Source organism: Gymnoscopelus braueri (genome assembly GCF_963280865.1).
Source record: "Gymnoscopelus braueri genome assembly, chromosome: 18".
NCBI classification, from domain to species: Eukaryota; Metazoa; Chordata; class Actinopteri; order Myctophiformes; family Myctophidae; genus Gymnoscopelus; species Gymnoscopelus braueri.
The window spans coordinates 43,026,141-43,048,640 of NC_137618.1; the positions used below are offsets into that span (position 1 = coordinate 43,026,141).

At 43.5% G+C, this 22,500-nt stretch overlaps 1 protein-coding gene across 1 annotated transcript in view; it reads right to left on the reverse strand.

Moving 5' to 3' along the window:
• thsd7ba (thrombospondin, type I, domain containing 7Ba) overlaps window positions 1-22,500 on the reverse strand; it is a 271,757-nt gene that overhangs the window by 181,413 nt on the left and 67,844 nt on the right. The window contains exons 3-5 of the mRNA XM_080456937.1: window positions 13,576-14,446; window positions 5,668-5,928; window positions 3,100-3,272 (exon numbers count right to left, since the gene is read on the reverse strand). Of these exons, the coding sequence (XP_080313063.1) occupies window positions 3,100-3,272; window positions 5,668-5,928; window positions 13,576-14,446 (1,305 nt within the window). The remainder of the gene's footprint in view (window positions 1-3,099; window positions 3,273-5,667; window positions 5,929-13,575; window positions 14,447-22,500) is intronic.

The following is a 22,500-nucleotide window of genomic DNA, read 5'->3' on the forward strand; positions in this document are numbered from 1 at the left end:
CGCGGACCCCCATCTCAAAATATGTTGTTCCAGGGACCTCCAGAAGCAAAGATTTGAGTAAAAAAAAATCACTTAAAAAATAAAAACTGTATATATTCAAAGATTTGCACACATTTTCACGATGTTTCTAAAATAGCAGATCTACGAGTGCCGCGCTATGAGCTTTTATATCTGCTATTTTTTAATAGCCAAAGAAATCTTAAAATGACAGTGATGCGTTCCCGGATTGAATGGGTTAAGGCACTGAATAACCAATCGGCTCTCTCGCAGACAACAGCAACCCTGCGGCCACCTATAACGGGCCCTGGCATGAGCATCCCACACAAGGGGTATGGTAAGGGGGTGTGACCCCCCCCCCCCTGCCTACGACAGGAGAATGTATTAAATCTAATATTCCATTTTGATGCACCTACGCACATCAATGAGCCCCAAATTTCCATTTAAATGAAAGGCAAAAGAGAAGTGGACTAAATGTCCATTGTGCATTTTTGTCATCTTGCCGACAAAAAGTAATTTACATGGTCTTTGATTTTACTTTGTAACGAATGAGAGGCTTGCTTGAACCGCATTGATAAAGTGCATAATACAGCTCTTTCTTCCTTTTTGTTGGCTAAATTGTGATTTTTCATGTCTGACAATCCCCTTACAGTGGGGTAAGACATCCAAGGGGAACAAATTGGTTTCCACGTTACCAGACTCCCAGGCCCCATGTTACAATCTGTTTACATTAGCTTAACGCTGGCAGGGTCGTATCTAGGTAAACATTGCTGTTGACTTTTATTGATCAGCGTGTCCCTGGCTGCCATTGATTCAAACAAACTATAGTTCATTCATATTCCACAGCAGGTCCCGCACATATATATATCTATCCACCATGCAAAAAAACTCTGATCTTCCCAGTGTTTCCCTCTGAACATCTTTGATGAATAAAAAAAGGGAGATTCCCACCGGTGCTATTTCCGTGTGAGGTGTTAAATCATTTAAGAAAATATACTCCTCGGATATAAAAAATTAAGTCACCCTTGGACTCATCGCCGAGCACGTGCTGTAAAGTCAGCGGATTGAGATTTAACACGGTGGCAAAATGTAATAATCGTCTGTGGTGTTTATTACAAATTAACGCACCTACCAGGAGGAGGGAGACTCTTTTTTTTTACAAGGTAATGAAACCCATTAAACTTTACAAGGCCACTTGATTAAGGAGATAAATGAAATAGCTGTTATGCACAGACTATTTCATCTTCCTTTGGTCTCCTTTATAGGTCAAAAACCTAATAAAAACAGTTTGGTTATACAGAGTTACATTTGAAACTAAATCTCCTTTGTTCCTCTTAATCCCTGGACGCTGCTACCTGTTAACTCCATTTATTTATCAATTAAATTCTTAGTTGCATCCCCTCTCTCTGTATCTGTCCTGCGTTTTATACAGCGGTGCTGTCCTGGCCACCTGAATATCCTGTCTGTCTGTCTGTCTGTCTGTCTGTCTGTCTGTCTGTCTGTCTGTCTGTCTGTCTGTCTGTCTGTCTGTCTCTCTATTGTTCTATCGATTGATCGGTCTGTCTGTCTGTCTGTCTGTCTGTCTGTCTGTCTGTCTGTCTGTCTGTCTGTCTGTCTGTCTGTCTGTCTGTCTGTCTGTCTGTCTGTCTGTCTGTCTGTCTGTCTCTCTATTGTTCTATCGATTGATCGGTCTGTCTGTCTGCCTGCCTATCTGCCTGTCTGTCTGTCTGTATCTATCTTTCTAAATCATCACTCAGGAGCGTGCAGTGCATTCACATGTAGAACACAGGTATGGCTGCAAAATACACTACGAAGCACAATCCTCCTTTTTTTCCCCCTTCCACTGCACATTTTTTTTAAAGATACATGCCTACAGGCTACAGCTCTGTGCTGAATAATTAATTGCAGGAGTTTACATGGGGGCATGCAGCAGCAGACCTTACGCTGCACTTTATTTATGGCTGTGGAATATGCTTCCAGTGAAGCAGGTTAAGGTGGGCTGTGGCCTCTCCTCTTACCCTTCTTACGGTGATTGAGGAGCCAGTGGGTGGAAAGTAAATAAGTACATTTACTCGGGTATTGTTACTCAAGTTTTTACCCCCTTTTCTCCCTAATTTAGTCGTTATGCCAATTGATTCCTCCCCACACACATTTCTGTGTGTTACTGTCACTGCTGTTGTATCCTACTGACTCATCTACCATCAGTGAGGAGCCCCCACTGGGAGGACATAGAGGCTTCATCCTACTCCTCCCGCCCAACACTCCCTGCTGACAGGTGCCCCGTAGGATTAAATGCAATGACAATTGCATCACCCTCCCCCGCCCGGCTTCTCTCCCCCGAACACGGGCCAATTGTGTTCGTGTTGACAAGTAGAGGCAAATATTGTGCTTTTTACTCCACTGCAATTATTTGAAAACTTTAGTTACAAGTTACTTTGCAGATTGAGATTATTACAGAACATGCATTAACCAATTAAGCCCTATATTATATTTTAATCTATACAAAAATATCTGATCTACAAGCTCTGGTCTGCAAAGTGACGAATTTTGTCAAAAAATAAAATTGTTAAGTAGACCATTCATAATGAGTAGGCTACTTGTAGATCTGCTATTTTCAAAAAATGCAAAAAAGAAAAGAAATATGTGAAAAAAAAAACGTTTTAACAACACACATTTTGTATGGGGGACGCGCTGGCAGACAATATTCAGATGAGCATCTGTTGCTAAATACATTTTGCACAATTTTGCGGGTCCTTGACACAAACAGAGTTTGAGAACCACTGGGGTTAAGGTGAGCAAGAGCATTGGTTCTCAAAGTGGGGTCCGGGGACCTCCAGGGGTCCTTGAGGGAGTTCCAGGGGGTCCCCAGCTAAATGAGGGATAGTTAGGAACCAAATGGACCCTTGTGGGTCTGTAACTCAGAGAGTGTACAAATGGAACCAAATGGACCCGTCATTTGTACACTCTCAGAGTTGGCGTGAGGGGGGGCCCTGGCATATCTTTTCAAATGGGGGTCCGCCGGCTAATAAGTGTCAATGTGGGGGTCCTTGACATGAAAACGTTTGGGAACCACTGAGCTAGAGGCCCTCTCGTTCATCTTACCCTCCTTCCTGTGATGCGGGGCAGAGGAGTCGTCATGGAGCTGGACACAGTAGGTCTCTCTGGTCTGGACCCCTCCTCCACACAGGGCGCTGGTGTTCCCCAGCCGCCGGTCCTGCTGGCTCAGCAGAGGAGCCACGCGGCATCCAGCCCAGTCTGTGGTCCTCCACACATACCTGGCCATGAGAGAGATATTACACACATTACTTGATAAGAGCAACACATACACATAACGCATGTCACAAGTGTGCAGTGGTGGAAAGTAACTAAGTACATTGACTCAAATACTGTACTTAAGTACAATCTACATACTTTTGTACTTTTACTCAAATAAATGTTGAATTCTGGACTTTTACTTGTAACAGAGTATATCTACATTGCAGTATTAGCCTGGGCTGCGGCGTGGTGGTCCAGGCACCCTAGGCTGCAACGCCAGCCTGACAACGTGTCACGAGTTCGAGTCCCGATCCCAACGACCTTTGCAGCGTGTCTCTCCCCATTTCCTGTCAGTCTACTGTCCTATCATAAAAGCCCCCGCAAACAAACAAATATTGACATTGCAGTATTGATACTTTTACTTAAGTAAAGAAATGTAGTACTTTTTACACCACTGCACAAGTGTGCATGCATATCGTGGCTGTTGGTCGGAACCCTTGCATGTCCAAGGAAGACTGTTACTTCCCAGGAAATGGAAATAAAGAACCTGTGTTCCAAGTAAGTAGAATAGGCTTATTGTCGGTATCAGCCGAGAACACAGGGGTCTGTCTCCGTTACAATGTGCTATACCCCTGGGAGATGGATTGCTGAGGTGGAGCGCAACACCTACCATCAGCTCCCTGTACTTACCGCACGACTTACCGCACCCAAGCCGTGCTACTCATGCATTGAATTGCCGGTGCCTTGTGGTCCATAGGGGAGAACTCTACTGAATGAGCTACACGGACACAAATGTAGTTCTTTCATAATTTTACTTGCTCAATATTCGCGTATGGGAGCTCTCCCATAAGTGAATATCTCGCTCGTAATATTCAAAGAACAGCGTCATTAGTCACAAGCTCTTGTTAAAACTTTATTGGTTCAACATTTATAATAAAAATGTTTAAAAAAACACAGACTGACATAGCATATCTAAATAGCAGATCTACACGTTCACAATGCATCGCAATGTGAGCTTGTTGTGAGCTTGTACATCTATTATGCTTATGCATATGTATGGAATGGATACGTACATACAGTACAGCACATGCATGCACAGGCACAAATATTGTGGGCCAAGTGCAGAGCTGCATGGTCTTCAAGGTTTGCTATTATTTTTCATAAAGTGGACTTGAATGCACTGAAAAAATGATGCATAGATCTATTATGTGGGTCTGACACATGAAGAAAAATAAGTAATGCGAACGGAGCGGTCCCCCTCCTTTAGCTGTTCTGATTACGTTGAAGAAACTTCAAACCAACTGCTCTGGCTTTAACTATGAAAAATGCTAAGATGCAGAGACCAATAATATTGGTGGGAGTTTAATAGAACAACAGCCTGTAGTAATCTATCAAATGCTTAATTTCCGTAATGAGTTTTCCTTAATCATGTAAATCCACCGCTCTGAGGCGTTCCATGTAGCAAATAAAAAATCAACTTCAACGGCTGGAAAAATTATTCTCTATTGACTACTTTGTTTACCGCACAGAATAGCATGGCAGTCGTGCCCCCCCACCCCGTTTCTCTGCAGCAACCTTTACATATCAATGAGCTTCCAACCTCTCCAACCCCCAATCCTCGGGAACGACAAAATGAATTCAAGGGTCCCTCGATTTATATTAAAGACATTTTAGACACATACTGAATGAAAAAAGAAACATATCCCAAATGTATTTCCATTGTTTACGTTTTTAACATATCCATATTTACAGCCTCTGGGCATTTTCCTCACAATTGTCCAAGTGAGAAGAAGGCTTGAAACAGGAAAATTAAAAATAATTATTTGGCGTCACAGCTGAGAATATGCCTTCAAATCACAGATCCATATGTAAACAACCCCTCTGCTTCTGGGAGGGGGGAGGACATCTGAGCACCACTGCCAGGCTTTGATTTGTAACTCAAACCATTTCCTGCATTTTCTTAACCCCTTAAGCCATACCCTGTATTAAAATCAGCCAATGGGACTGGAGTCCACAGCCCCGTCATTATGACTGAGACATAACCATAAACAAGCCCAATAGCCCATATATAGGTTCCGTCACTATGACTCAGACATAACCATAAACAAGCCCGATACGCCCATATATAGTAGTATTAAATATAGTATTCTTTCAAACATCTATCAGGAGACCACATCTGGAGGTAAATGTATCTATTTCCAATCTCTTTTGTACATATGTTTGTATTTTTGGTGATGACATGTATTATTGTGTTAATTTTGTATGTTATGTTGGTGAATTGAATACATATTATGTTAGACCACAATGGAAACAAGTCCCCAGGACCTTTTTTTGCATCATTTTAGCTTTAATGTCTTTACTGTACCACATGCTGTTTGACATTTCTGACTAATAATAAAGCATTCAATCAATCACCTGGGACAGAGAGGAAGTAGATCTCCCATGATGTTACAGGCCTCTTTCTCCTCCAGGGCGGGACACTGTCTCCCTCCGTCGCCCACGGCGATGTGCGTCATGGTCCGCGTCCGCACCCGGTACCCCGGGGACAGGTCTGTGGCGCGGCCGCGGCAGGTCTTGGAGCAGAGGCTCCACGACGACCAGTCAGACACCCGGCAGTCCTTGGGCATCACGCAGGCCTGGAAGGTCAGCGGGGTGTCGTCCTCCTGGGTGCAGAGGCTGGATGGACAGTGGGAGGAGAGCACATGGAGATGGAGAGAGAATTTAGGGAAACTGAATTTTTTTTGATATCCGGTCCGAAATGGAAACGGAAATTAATTAAATATTGGCTGAAACCGCAGCGAGGACGGGTCTTCAGTCAGTAGAACCAGTAGAAACCCTAGAAACATACCCTACTTTATCATTCATTTTAAAATAAATGGGACCATAATTTAGCAAAATGCTTATCACGGTGATTGAAAGAAGACTTTAAACTAGCGACTGGAAGCATAGTATTCATGACAATGTTTATTAAGGTAATAAAATTAAGTGCAAAGTTTGTCCAAAAACCCATGATGGGTTTTAGGCTATATTCTATGGGTTTTAGGCTATATTCTATGGGTTTTAGGCTATATTCTATGGGTTTTAGGCAATATTCAAGCGGATGGGTTACGCATCCGCTTGAATATAGCCTAATTGCTTCTGCAACCAGCAGGGGTGAAACAGCGGTGCGACGCGTTGTGAGCTTGTAGATCTTCTATTTTCAGCTAATTCCCCCCAGAACAGGGATGCGAGGGTTCAAGTGGTTCATGTAAACATTTTAAAATAAAATCCTTATAAAGATTTGGCAGCCCCCCTGCAGTATCTATGAGGACCCCCTAGGGGTCCCGGACCCCCTGTTGAAGACCCCTGCTATAGAGTGTTTGTTCAGTCACAGGGGTCTGCCTGTCTCTCCAGCAAACAGAAAATTCATTTTCAGGTGGGTTACCAATTTCAGCCTATCAGGAGAAAGTACCCATTTATCAGCTTCAGTTTTATAGTGTTCCAGTTCCAATTTTGTCTGCATGTTATCACTTCCAAATTCACTTGTTTATCATGTGTCCTGTGTGAGTACTCTCTCCTGATTGGATACAATTGGTATTCCGACCTGAAAATACCTTTTCTGTTGGAGCTGGAGAGACAGGGAGACTCCTATATACTGAACAAACACTTTATAGCAATGAGTATCAGATTATAGATCTATTTAATTACCCTACCTTTAACCCCTATATACTTCTTTGTACTGTACAACAAATAGTGAACATTTTAATCGTCAAACTCACAGTCGCTTTGTGACACGTTGTGAGTTTGTCATTTGATATTTTCACTATTTTATCATTTAAAAAATTACACATTTTGACACATCTTATATTAAAATTGGCTTAACACATTGCGTGCCAATCGCGTAGTTCTTCGCGAACCTAAATAACAGCGCAGCGTGCCAGTCGCGTAGATCTACGCGAAGTGGTCTTTTTTTTTCTTTTTCGCAGTGACACATTTCATTGTAGGCCTCTCTCGCAGTGACACATTTCATTGTAGGCCTCTCTCGCAGTGACACATTTCATTGTAGCACACCGGAAACGGAAATGAATGTCAATCGAAGATTTTCGTTCCCATCCACCGCCGCTCTAAAGCTTCCGCTAATCCGCCATTATCTCTGTGTTGTTTTTCTCCGCGCTGAACGCTGTTTAAAATAAACTGCGACTACTACAAAATGGAATGTCGCCGATTGAAAATTTCTTCTCTGGGCCACTCACACAACTACCCTGTGTGTCTACAAACAGTTGAACGCGCGATCTTAAGGTATTTAGCGAGGTCTGTGGCGAGGTGAAAAAAACAAAAAAACAACAATAAATCGCTGGCACTGGTGAGTACATTATGATATTAAACTCTGGCATGGAATGTGTTCAGGGAGGATTGGCCGACTGGCCGAGAGACCACGTCGTCACGCTCATGTCACTATGACTCAGCCATAACCGTTCCCAATGTGGCTACGCCCAAAAATGGAGTGTGTTGTCTAACCCTCTCAATGTGTCATCATGGCATCAGGCGCAAACAAATCAGTCAGCTCCATATATGGGCACAAAAGGGGGCATGCCCATATATGGGCATATACTGATGACATCAGCGATCTCCCTATATGGGCAGAAAATGGAGAAGGACTGACAGATACAGAGATTTCCATATATGGGCATATTGGTGGAATTGGTGGTGCGATGTACAGGCGTGAGGGCCACATCGCGAACCCGAACCTCTAGTTTGGAAAATTCGCCCAAAATCGGGATGCCCCGTGGTCAATGTGGTTAACATACATTTTTAATAGATAAAAATGCATGTATTTAATTCAGTCTGACCAGAAGCAAGAATAAAACATTATCCCCACCAGCCATAAAAAATAAATGACCAGAAGTTCGATTTTTCCCCCCAGCAAATCGAACTTTGAAAACATATATCTCTGACACAAGAAAGAAACTATAATTTTATATAAAGTTCATGCCATTGTCACCCTCTCAGACTTTGATAAATAAGGTTTGCAGGCAGAGAGTGGGAGAGGGAACGTCGGGGGGGAGAGGGGGGGGGGGAGAGCATGACAGATGCCAGCTGACTTTGGCATTTGATTAGGCTATGTGAGGCAGACTTTGGCTGCTTAGAACAGGAGTTTGGAAATAACACATCAACTCTGAGAAATACCATCTAAGTCACAGAGCAGACTGCTAGATATCTCCACTTTTATGACGGAGGAGCAACCTTTTCTGCTTCCACTGCACTGTGACACATTATTATTATCGTCTGCAGTGTGCGACAGCAACCAAGTACATTTGCTGTACTTGAGTGCTGTACTTTAAGTACATTTTTGGAGTATCTGTACTTTAGCACTTGAGCATTTGTATTTTTTGGATACTTTTGTCTTTCATTCCACTAAGTTTCAAATAAATTGTATTCCTCGCGATTTTTAGAGAGGGAAAAGTACATTGTGAACTTACGCCCATCATTTCAAATATTGTGATGTCAGCTCACAGCTTGTAGGTCTTCTATTTTCACCATTATATACAGCAATGCATTGATATTAAAATGAAGATAAACATTGTAATTTGTACTTTTAGTACTTCAGTGTTTTTAAAAGCAAGTACTCTACAAACTGGACTGAGCAATTTTTGCTTGTAGTTGAGCATTTATTTGACCAGGAGCATCTATACTTTGACTCAAGTACTGGGGGGTTGAGTAGTTTGTCCACCACTGATCGTCTGAAGCCAAGTAAGACGTAATATTCATCATCATGTATCTGATTGACAGGGTTAGATTTGCTAGGAGTCGATGGGAAAGGGGCCAACTCCATCCCTCTGCTTTTGATATCCCCCACACTGGTCACTCATATTTCGGTGGGAATATATTTTATCCTTGTCAGACTGAATTAAATACATGCATTTTCTTTTGGGACATGTAGACTGTTTGATGCTTATGTTTGATAATGTCAAAATTTAACCATTAATAATAAAATAATTTTATGTTAACCACATTAACCCTGGCGTCCCTCTTTTGGGCATTTAAAAAAAATAAAAATGTCAAACTTAAAAATGTATTAAAAATAAAGAAATCAATGAATAAATAACGAAAATAGCCAATCTACAAGCTCACAACGTGTTGCGATGCGATATGTTTTGAGCTTGTAGATTTTTGCTGTTTAGTCGTTTAGTCGCCAATTAATTCCTCCCCACACACATTTCTGTGTTGTCCTGCTGTCATTCAAAGATGTATATAGGGCTTAACCGTTTAAGAAAGTGTCCCCTCTCTTTTTTTATTTTATTTCATTTTATTTTAATTTAACCAAATGGAAGCCTGCATACACCAATCTGCAAGGGTTCGGGCACAGAGCAGAATCCATACGTTCACTTAGAACATATGAATAAATGCATTAGTCACATAATTACAATTTCCATTGTTTAATTTGGACAATTTAATTTGTTAGGTGTGTTGTAATGCAAGTGCCGATGCTCATTTTTAGGCGGGATTTTACTTGGTAATTAGACTGTAATTAGAAAAGCAGAATGAGGCAGAATGATTCAGGTGGGAAATTTATATTCAAGGGGCTCTAAGCTCGCGCGCATAAATGAATATGTTGATGAGATGCTGTAAATGATTTCCTCAAGCCTCCGATACGTGCTTCGAAAGTATAGCAGACCTGCAAGCTCACAACGCGTCGCGTCCGCGACACGTTGTGAGCTTGCAGGTCTGCTATACTATCGACGCGAGCCGGAGCATAAATTGGCCTTCGTTGGAGGCACAACAGCCAAGCGATTCAGCCTGGGTTTGTGGGTAATACGGCGGTATCAAACACAATCACACCACCTTCATCTCCCTGATTATTGTCTTTTTAATCTCCGCGGCCAAGCTGGACAGAGAGGATGAAGAAAGCTCCAAATCAAAACTGACAAGCGTTTCAGCAATCCAATATCGTCATTGTCAGGCGGAAAACTTGTATCTCCATGTTTTAATCTTTGTGTCTTTCTTTATTTTTTTTTCTATCTTCCTTGAATAAATTCATTAACGCCACCTATTTTATGCCTGTATACTTGTTCGATGGTGTTGCGCGCAAAAGCAGCGGGAAAAGGCAGATCTACAGGCTCGCGACAACGTGTTATGATGTGACACATTGCGAGCTTTAGATCGGCAAATGTCGCTATTTTTTAAGATATTTAAAAAAAGGTTTTCGCCTACAATGACATGCTCGGCTAGGTTGAAACTGGTTAGTGGGCCTGTGGGTTTGTATGAATATTTTATGAAAAATATTAACAAGAGCTTTTGACTAAATAACAACTGCATTCGATCCATTTGAAGTTTGAACACACGTTCTTTTTCCCCCTCAATTTTCTGACAAGTAACTTTTTTCCTCCCGACAGCAATGGTTTCCAGTGATTGATGTTTTACTTAAGTAAAAGTATCAATACCACCATACAGAAATACTCTGTTACAAGTAAAAGTCTGGTATTAAAAATTTATTTGAGTAAAAGTACAAAAGTATTGGCGTCAAAACATACTTAAGTACTAAAAGTAAAAGTAGTCATTATGCACAATATCCCATTTCACATGTTTCAAAATCCTTTGAAAATAGCAGATCTACAAGCTCACAACGTGCCGCAAAGTGGCGCGTTGTGAGGCTATTTTCAAATAGCCATGGCTGAAGTGGTTAATGTATGTTTCACAAAGTAACTACTGTAGTAACTAAAGTTTTCAAATAATTGTAGTGGAGTAAAAGTACAATATTTGCCTCTGAGATGTAGTGGGGTAGAAGTAAAAGTATTGGAAATTGGAAATACTCAAGTAAATTACAAATACCTCAACATTTTACAGTACTTGAGTAGTAGTAGTTACTTTCCACCACTGACGGTGTCAAACATAAGACGATGATGAAAGTGATTTATGGGCTGGCATTTAGAAGATCTCAACTCCAACCACTCTCTTGTAAAGACTGTTTTCTGTTTTACTGAGGACCATCAATCAGCTGGACTGTCCTGATCACGGCCACAACATGTAAAAGTCTTTACGGCCTTACAAAATTTAAAAGTCTTTACAGATTCAGAACCATAAAACTGTGTAATTCCAATATGGTAGAGATAAGAGGACGCCATATTTTAACTTTTAGGTTTTTCATAAATTAACGCCCTACTTGATCATACTACAGCGTCACACAAAAGCATCAAAAGTAGCAGAGCTACAAGCTTGAGCTTGTAGATCTGCTACTTTTGATGCTTTTGAATTTTGCATCCTGAAAAGTAACGGTTGTAGACATTAGAGGTTTCCACCCGCAGAGACGATATGGAATCAGATGCAGTACAGTATCACTCTGTGCCGCGCTATGAGCTTGTATATCTGCTATTTTTGAATAGCCAAAGTGTAAAATACAGCTTTTTAGCTCAAATAAAAAAATTACACAGATGCGTTCCAGGTCTCAATGGGTTAAAGACCCCCCAAAATTGGGCCGCGAACCATCAGAAAATATTTAGTGCAGGGCGCTTGGGTGGGAAAGTGGTAAAGTCCCTGCCCACCACCATGGAGGTTGTGGGTTCGAATCCACCGTGGTGCATCCGGCTTTGTCGAGCGTCTACACAAACACAATTGGCCCGTGTCCGGGGGAGGGAAGCCGGGCGGGGAGGAGGGTGATAATGCTCATTACACATACTCCTACGGGGGCTGGGGCGGCACCTGTCAGCGGGAGGAGTAGGGCGAAGGCTCTACGTCCTCCTGGTGGGGGCTCCTCACTGGCAGGTGAGTCAGTAGGATGCGAACACAGAAATGTGTGTGGGGAGGAATTAATTGGCATAACGACTAAATTGGGGAGAAAAAGGGGTAAACATTTTTTGGCTACTCTAAATTTTAAAAATAAAATAAATAAAATGCCATTCAAAATAGATTAAATATTATGTACTGTAGCTCAGAGAAGAGGCTGTGTGTGTGTGTGTGTGTGTGTGTGTGTGTGTGTGTGTGTGTGTGTGTGTGTGTGTGTGTGTGTGCGCGCGCGCGTGCGTGCGTGTACAGTATGTGTGTGCGCGCAATCCGTGCACATGTGCTTGCGTGCACACACATACTTGTGTAATAGTGTATGAGTGCAAGTCGTTGCTGCCTGTCTGTCGGGCAAAACTCCACATCTATCGATAACACAAATCTTCTCTTCCGGGGGGTCCCTGACTGTCACAAAGTATTTACAGATGTGGGTCCGCGGGCCAAGTCCATATTCATGTAGGTGTCCTTGGAATGAAAACGTTTGAGAACCACTGATCTTGTAGATCTGCTATTTTTGCCATAGAAAATGGTAATTATCAATTTCCATCTATAAGGACGTGCCCAAAATAGAGATGCCAGGTTGACTGTCTGTGGATTTTTACAAATGAAAAGTAGAGCTTGTGACTAAATAACTTATTGTAATGTCTTCTTTTTTTCTTCCATTTCCTGAAAAGTAAAGGTTTTTTACATACAAGGTTTCCACCCGACACTGACGAGTGGGTGTGCGTGTGTGTGTGCTTGCGTGTTTTAATGCTGAGACAAATCCATTGCTATCAAACCTAAATACCAGCGTTAGCCGGAACAGCAGGCCTTACGAGGTTTGACATTTACCACAATAGTAGCGGCATTACCATGCAAATAGGCCACTGCAAACACAGGCTCACACATCACTTTACCATAATTGAAAAGTTAACAGGCATAAAATAATTACCGCTTGGTTTTCCCCCCAGCCCACCTCCACAGTAAAAAACCACCATGCAAAGTGTTGGTGAGTGACCCTCGATTATCCACAAGTCGCATTAGGGGACCGAAGGGAGCGTGCATGGAGACACGATATAATAAACAAACCTCCGACACATTCACTGTTCACCTGTTCACAGCGCGTCCGTTCGGAGGAGATTAACACGACTAAGCTCTTTAATCATATCTGATTCACGGGCCTGTTCCCCAAAACAGCATGCACACCAATTATTATTTTCATACAAAGCGGCTGCTTCTTCTGCACATTGGTTTAAATCTGGGATTTACTCCTGATTTTAAGACCTAAGATTTTAACCGCTTTAAGACCCTATTGTACTTCGTTGACAGATGTCCCACATCTGATCTTGCAGATCAACAAGATCACAACGTGTCGCAACGCTTTGTGAGCTTGTCGATCTGCTATTTCCACCAAATATTCGCCTATGCCCAGAAGTGAGACACCAGGCAACTCACAGTAAACCCTGTAAACTAATACCTACTAGTTGAACAGGGCTATGCACTAGGTCTGCTCTTTTTCCCCCTTCTACACCAAATCGCAACATGACGTTCGTTCATGCCTACCTCAACATGGCGTTCGTTCATGCCTACCTCAACATGGCGTTTTTCCCGTCGTTCCGAGTGCAGCGGACCTGCCGGGTCTGGTAGCCCACCTCCAGTTCCCATGACATGGGACTGTTGTGCGTGTGATGGTGGTGGTGATTATGGTGATGATGGGGATGATGGTGGGATGCGTGCTGCTGGGCGGCGTGCCGCTTGACGGTGTTGTTCTCCTCGGTGCCGTTGCTGAAATTGAGCGTCGTCCTCCCGCTCGGCAGGACGCCCTTGTGATGCGGCAGCCGACACTCGCTCCAGTGCCCCACCTTAAGGCTGTAGCGGTACTCGCCCTCCCCCGCGGGGCAGTCCACGTGGGCGGAGCAAGTCCTGATCTGGGTCAGGTTGGGGCAGCTGGAGCCTCCGTACATGGGCGTGGCCAGGACGTGGCGGGTCCGGTGCTGCAGGCCCGCAGCGCACGTCCTGCTGCAGCCCGACCACGAGGTGAAGTCCGACACCACGCAGTCCTGAGGGCAGGGGATGAGGCACGCCTGCTCCACGGCCGGCCTCTGGGAGAAGAACTCGCATATCCTCGTGGCGACCGACGTTCCGTTGGAGGTGCGGGCGCACCGCACCCGGCGCCTCTGGATGCCGTGCTGCGCCGTGACGCAGTCGCCGGCGGTCCGCAGCTTGAGCTCGTTGGAGAAGAACGGGACGAGGACGCAGGCGCCCCAGTCGGACACGTCCCACTCGAACAGGTTCTGGTGCCACTCGCAGACCCGGAAGCAGTGGCGCTGGCTCTCGGGCTTCTCGGTGTGCTGGCAGTGCGAGTGGTGGGTGGTCCAGCCTTCGGTGTGGACACACCACACTGTCCTGGTCTGAAGGCCCCCGGAGCCACACTCCTCCCCTATGCACTGTCCCCACTGACCTGAAACACAGAAATAGAATATTTATTTTCATTAAATCAGGGTTTCTCAACCTTTTTGGCGCTCTGGGCCACCAGCATTATTTTGAGCAATCCTCAAGGACCACACCAACCCAACTAAGAAGGCATAACACAGTCATTTCTATTTTATTCATCTATTTTGATTAATATTAATGATCTTAAAAGCCGGAGTTATACATAAAACAAATTGCAGATCTACAAACTCACAACGTGTGACACATATCAAGCCGGTTGAGAAACAGTGCATTAAACATTAAACAATAGCAGTAAAGCTTTAGAAAGACATTCAAGTTTGTTTCCGGCTCCCACACAGATTGCAATCAAGCCCAATTAAAGGCTGTTCACTTAACCTTCACGTTTGCCTTATTCATGAGGAGGAAGGAAAGGGCTACGAAGCAATCAACCCAGTAGTCGGAAATACACATTTTCTTGTTGATAAAGCACCAGATTCAACTTAAATTCGAGAAAAAGCTGATGGATACTCTTTCTGCGTTCCGCGCGTGCATTCACCCTGCAGCGCAATTACATTTGCAGTTCAATCAGGCCTAGAATTAAGATCTCTCATTCCTTTGCTGAGATGAGAAATTAAGCTTTGTCAACTTCCATCTCCAGGCTCTCCAGTGCAATATTAGTTTAAGCCAATTATTTAACCACACACCGCCAACCCCGTCACATGCAAATCCAATGAGGCGGCAACCCAGGCCCGCGAGATGTTTATATGGCTTCAACACAGAGATCCACAAGAGAAATACAACAAGTTTTCGTTGTTGATTAACCCCCGTGGGGTTAGCATGGATGTAATTAAACTCTAGATGAGGTATTGAGAAATGGCTGCCCACTGTCATTCCGATAGGATCTGCACACCCTGCAGATTTTTATCTTAGGCAAGGAGGGATTCTTCCACGGTTCATACCAGAAGGATGCATGACACTGCTCTGTGGAAAACGCAGAGCGCAGGCGGCCTTCGGCGTGAATTTATGCGCCAGACACAACTTCTTTTGAAAATCAACGTAATACTGTATAGAATCATACAATTAAGATACTATACTGTGAGCGTGGTTGGATTTGTTTGACTTCACAGTGCAACATTGTCCAAACCAGTTGAGATGAACAATTACGGTACACCCTTACAGAAAAATGTGTTAATGTGCAATTGAACTGTAATTGGTAGAAGTATTCTTTGCCTGTATAAACAGTACATTCAAGTCAAGTCGAGTTTAAAGTCCAAAATCTCGAGTCCACACCACAAAATAACGTACGGTACCTCACTCTTTTATAGAGTAAACTTGTGATGTGACAATAAAATGTAACTTTGAGTAAGGGCGCGCTCCCACCGCACTTTTAAACCTCTGGGGCGGAATCTGCCAATGCTTTGTCAATGTAAATGCGTGGATTCACACAAGAGCGGATCTTTCCGCATGTCGCGCAGACCGTGCGTTTATCTGCTCTACACGACTTGTCCATTTGGCGGACCGTCCCAAGACTCAGGAAGTACCATGGTGCTCAAGGCAGAAGGCGGTGCGGGCTACGGGGAGGGTCCTGAAAGTGAGTGACAGGTGGGGCACTCCCGTTTTTTAGAATCCGCTGGCTGCAAAAAACTGTGGCCGCGCACAACCTGCGTTTAACAAAAGCCGACCATGTTTTGGTGGGAGTGCGCCCTAAACCAAGATTATGTTCAGAGCAGATTCCCTGAGAAGCATTTCCAGACAGTATTTATTACTGAAGAAACAATGACACATTCTTGGTATTCTGTTGTTTGCTTTCTGTTCTCCAATTCTCAGCAGCAGACATCCTCTTTCTCACACATAACTTATTAATGAAACCGTTTGGGCCTTTAGGGAAAGAATGTGAGCAAAGATTCAAAGGGCATCATCGTGCTTTCTGTTTTCTTTCGTAGGTTGCTCTACAAGAATGGTACTTGTGATGTTCAGAAGGAAAACCTGGGTTCAGTTCCTCTAACTCAGGTTGTCAAACACATCTCAGGTCCTGGGCCGGATTGGTCATAATGTGACTTCATGCAGATCGGATTACTTTTTATTAAACGGACGGTGGTTGGAGGTCTGTGCGTGTGTGCGTGCCTGTGTGTGTGTGTATGCGTGCGTGCGTGCGTGCGTGCGTGCGTGCGTGCGTGCGTGCGTGCGTGCGTGCGTGCATGCGTGCGTGCGTCCAAAGCCTTCATTGCTCAGAGTCCTCTTTGCTTTTTCCACCTGCTCTCATGTCTCTGTGCTCTAACTACAAAGTGTTTCATTTACTGCATTTTGTCTCATCTAATGAAGAGGATTGACTAGAGCAGCAAGCATCACTTTTAATGGAGGATTCTTTCCAAAAAAGGGTGAATTATTCCTTTGGGCCGGTGATTCCAGCCCAACCTGTGGGCCGTAAGGATATTGCAAGTGGGCCCCCAAATATTTGGATTTGATATTAATATAACAAAATGAATGGTAAAAATAAAATGTCAAGGTATATGTATATTTAGTCCCTGGAACTAAATATTTTGAGATGGGGGTCCGCGGACAAATACAGTACATATCATTGTGGGTGGTCCTTGACATGAAAAAAGTTTGAGAACCACTGTTCATTTAGACACTTCAGCTCAGAAATAACCAGACAGTTAATGAACCATTTACCATTTATTGACCATTACCATATTAACCATAACCCATATATGCAATGATATTGCATTCAAGTTTGGCGGTGTGACTCTGCTCATGTGATATTACAGATTCCTGTGCAAACATGTCACAGATCATTCAATCACAAACCCCCAGAGCATTCAATTCAATTCAATTCAATTCAATTAAAGTGTCAAATCACAACAAGTTGTCTCAACACTTTACATGTAGAGAAGATACCCGACAATCCCACCCTGAGCAAGCAATTTGCGACAGTGGCAACGAAAAACTCCCTCTTAACTGGGAGAAAACGTCAGGCAGACCCTAGGCTCTAGGGTGGCGGCCTTCTGCCTCGACCGTGTCGGGGGAAAAGAGAGAGGGAGAGACAGAGAAGAGACAGAAAGCATGAAACATAAGCATAAAATACAGTTTAACATAACATTGAACCTTCAATGCATAATTAAACAACCACAATCATAGTACAATCCAAAAACACAGTACAATACACAGAATCATAGAACCACAGTACAACACAGAATCAACCTATAACAATAATAACTAGATGCCACGGGGAGGAGGCCGGGGAGGTGGAGGGAATTTGAAAACAAGCAGCTGAACACACCGCTTAGACAGCGAAGTACGTAGACTGAACAGAGAACAGAGGCTGCTTAAAAGAACCGCCCGAGTTGCACTGTGGGTATGAGGGCGTGAGTAATTAGCTTGAAGCGAATGAGAATGAACGTACTGACTTAAAGGAGTACGACTGTATAACTGATGGGGGGGGGTCCGGGGAGTGTGAATGAAGTACATAAACATTCTGCCTTCCGTGTCTACATGAACTATCGTGTCACTGAATATATTATAGCAACATATGTTTTTTTCTTTTTTTTAACTGTTATTCAGAAGACATTAATAGAATCCCCAGAAGCAAAGATTTGAGTTAAAAATCATTTAAAACAATATTAACACAATATTTGCACAAATGTTCACGATGTTCACGAAAAGAAATAGCAGATCACAGCGCGGCTATGAGCTTGTAGATCTGCTATCTTTGAATAGCCAAAGTATAAAATAATGGTTATAGCTCAAATCTAAAAGGACACAGATGCGTTCCCGGTCTTAATGGGTCAATCTATTTCAGCATGCCAACTTTTTAGGAAGAGAAAGGCTGTAGTTTATGTAGCTTGGGATCCCCAACAATGATGTCATTGGTAGGCAGGTTTCTGAACTGTCCAACCAGTGACTCAGTGAGACACAGAGTGAGTAGACATTGTGCCATCTTATAATAAGCATTACTATTTAAGCATTAGTTATAATAAGCATGTCTCATATAGGCCTGTTTGAATCAAGTGGGAGCTGTCAATTGCATTCCGTTTTAAGTTGTTCCGCTTTAACACTTGTACTCTACGTCCCTCTTCTGGATGGGTATGTCGTTATGGGGCGGATATTCAGCAAAAATAGGCTAACACATGGCGAAAACAGACTATCTACAAGACTATCACAACACTCAACTGAAGTAAAGGGTTTGAGGGTTTTAAGAGAAGAGAGAACAAGTCAGTATTATGATGTAGCACTTCACAGTTCTACTCGATTCACATGCTGAAGAATTCTTCAACTGCAAACCTTGAAAAGATCCCCACAGTCCAGGTAGACAGACACCTTTGTCATTTTAATGACCCGGCACTGCCTCTGGCATCTAATCCATGAACGCCATTCAGAAACACATTTGAAAATAAGGATGAATCTTTCAAAATTCTTTATAAAAAAATACCCCAAAAAACATAATGGAAGAAAAATTGATCAAATGCATAATACACAAGGACTCTAACAGAGACAAGGATTGTGGGAAGGACATCTGACACAGAGAAGAGAGAATAAAGACCCGTGTTTTGAGCCAATAATATACTGATAAATGTAAAGGGAGGGTCATGGCTGATTTAAGCAGTCACACCTGGTCTGAATCAAACTTGCATTCAGATTGGGGTGTGACCATAGATATAGAAACCTAGATACCTCATTGGCCTCTGCAGTTCATTGGAGTGACCTGTATCGCAATACCTGGTATTGCTTCCGCCCTCCCTCGGGAGGTTTCCGCGTGCGTCACAGAAGGGGACGTTCGGTAGGCCTCTGATTGGCCTACCTAACGTCCCCTTCTGTGACGCACGCGGACATTTCCCGAGGGAGGACGGAAGCTGGTGCGCGCCCGAGATACAGATGCCTCAGAGCCGGAGGAGGCGTCTACCTTTACAGTATATGTCTATGGGTGTGACTACAGAGTGCACTGGATAAACCAGCTACCTCAACACACACATTTGAACAAGTTTGTCTATGACGTACTATACGTGATGCATTTGATTTGGTAGTGTCAAGGTAGTCTTTTTTATCATCTGTATGATATTGTGAAAATAGCCGATCTACAATAATCCCCAAAATGCCCAAATGTCGCCATATCACAAAAAGGATTTGGTAAATTCCCTGGCTGCCGTCTCTGGATCTGGTTTGGCTTTTCACAATAAGTCAGTAAATGCAGGAAGTCTGCCTGCTTCCACGCAGAAATTTTTCTCAAGAAAGTGTGTCAAACGAAGTTGTTGTTTCAGCTATTACTTCTTCCACCATTGTTGGAGTCAACACACTGGACAGTCGGCCAGTGTGCTCACGCAGTGCACCTGTAGCACTGAACTTTTGAACGGCAAATGCACCGACTGCACTGAATTTACGAATGGCCACAGTGCACACCAGCACTCTCAGTGCATATTTCCAAACGCACCCAATATGACCGCCCACGTCCGTGTGTCCCTGAGCGGTGTCCATGTCCATCTGTGCTTCATAGTGAACCACACATCCATCTAATCTAGGAGGTCCGCACAGCAATCATTTGTTTGTGCCCGTCTGTGTCTTTTATTTGGTGAATAAAATGCTTTCATGCTCATGCTCATGAGCTGGGCTTTGCACAGAGAAAGGCCTCTCATGGGAACCAGTACCAGATGTACTGTAACTTTGATGTCTTCCACTGTATGCAAAATCTTATAGTCTGTGATTAAACACATTTGTCTTTAGATGTGAAAGGGTGTCAGATTTCAAATGCTCTTCAAAGTCTTCTAAAGTGTATGGAAGATGTGAGAGGGTGTCAGACTTTAGTCTTTTAAAAAGTGTTAAAAAATAGTTTGAAGCAATTCTGTGGTATAGGCATAAAGGCATGTCAAGTAGTCTGTTAGGTTCTTGGAAATAACGAACTTGCTGCCATCTGTCCTACCATTGAGCCTGTCACAGTATGTTAACGTTTTGATTTCTGTTCTAAGATTATATCCCTGTGTCAAAGAATAGATTTAAAAATACTATAAAGCTTGAAATGGTTTAGGTCCAAAATGCATTTCTGATCTTGTGCAATAACGTGCACCATCCAGATCTCTCAGGTCATCTGGGAAAGTCAGACTTTAGTCTTTTAAAAAGTGTTAAAAAATAGTTTGAAGCAATTCTGTGGTATAGGCATAAAGGCATGTCAAGTAGTCTGTTAGGTTCTTGGAAATAACGAACTTGCTGCCATCTGTCCTACCATTGAGCCTGTCACAGTATGTTAACGTTTTGATTTCTGTTCTAAGATTATATCCCTGTGTGTCAAAGAATAGATTTAAAAATACTATAAAGCTTGAAATGGTTTAGGTCCAAAATGCATTTCTGATCTTGTGCAATAACGTGCACCATCCAGATCTCTCAGGTCATCTGGGAAAGGTCTGGTTTCTATCCATAAAACCAAACATAAATGTGGAGAAGCAATATTTAGTTTTTATGCACCACATATCTGTAACAAACTCCCAGGAAAGTGCAGGTCTGCTGCCACTCTTATTTCTTATAAAACACAACTAAAGACCTTTCTGTCTTTTTCTTTCTCTTCTGCACTGTAACTGTATCTGTTTTTTTTTTTTATACATCCTAATGTCATTGTATAATTGTGTTTCCTTTGCTTGATGTTCTGTGTAAAAAACATTGAATTGCCTTGTTGTTTAAATGTGCTATATAAATGAAACTGCCATGCCTTGCATTGCCTATACTAGAAGTTCGGGCCGCTGCGCGGCCCTCACATCTAGCGTGAAGCGTCGTACACTTCGCATCGCAGATCCACCTTACAGCCACCTCACAGTGTGAGCGAGAGTATTGCGTGAAAGTAGGGCAAAGTCGTTTATAATTGTGGGACATGGCAACACTGTGGTGAAAAGTAAGGCAAATTCGCTTATAATCAGAGGACATGGCAACACTGAGTGTCCTGCGCTCCCCTCTGTCTCTGTCCCTGTGTGTTTGTCCCCCTGTCTGTCCAATAAGGTTCGGTCCCACATAAAATTGCCTAGTTGGGTTCCACCTAGGGCCCAGGTAGAACCCACCTAAAGCCCACATGGGCAACCCAGTTGGGACCCACCTCGGTCCCACATATAATTTCCTAGGTGGGGCCCACCTAAGGCCCAGGTAGAACCCACGTATAGCCCACACGGGAAAGCCCAAGTGGGCCCATATAGTTCAGCCCACCTTGAAACCATATGGGTCCCATGTCAGCCCCACATAAATTGCCAAATTGGGGCCCACCTAGGGCCCAGGTAGTACCCACTTAAAGCCCACATGGGCAAACCCAGTTAGGACCCACCTCAGTCCCACATAGAGTTGCCTAGTTGGGGCCCACCTAGTGCCCAGGTAGGACCCACCTATAGCCCACATGGGCAACCCAGTTAGGACCCACCTTGGTCCCACATAGAATTGCCTAGGTGGGACCCACCTAAGGCCCAGATAGAAGCCACTTATATCCCACATGGGCATCCCAGTTGGGACCCAAGTGGATCCCGCTGACATTGCCGACATGGGGCCCATATGGTTTAGCCCACCTTGAAACCATATGGGACGCAATGGGCGTGCTGGCTGGGTAGGCTGGCGTGAAAGTGTATAATATTTAGAGAAATTGAAAGTTTCAAATAGGGAAGTAGTAGTAGAAGTAGTGAATTAGCAAACTGGAGATTTAGTGATTTAGACAGAATGTTTCCTTTAGCCTTATTGTGTGCTAATGCACGCAACTGTTAAGGCAGGTTTAATTTTTGTTGTCTCATAACATCCTTTGTCCGTAAACAACATAGGCGACCCGTCTGTGCCTTGACTTCACCCGGCCCCCCGCCCCTTTGCCTGCAGTGTGTGTGTCTCTCTCTCTCTCTCACACACACACACACACACACACACACACACCTTTCATCATGTTTCCCCCTATAAACGTCACTTGAAAGTTACGTTTTAGAAACTTTAATAGTTATCACAACAGCGAACGCTGAAAATCAGCTGTGCAGCCTGTGCTTCTCCTGTCTGTCTGTCTGTCTGTGCAGTCATTGCGCACAGCTGTATGTCGTTCCTTCATCATCTCTCTCTCCCCCTCCCTCCCTCTCTCCCTCCCTC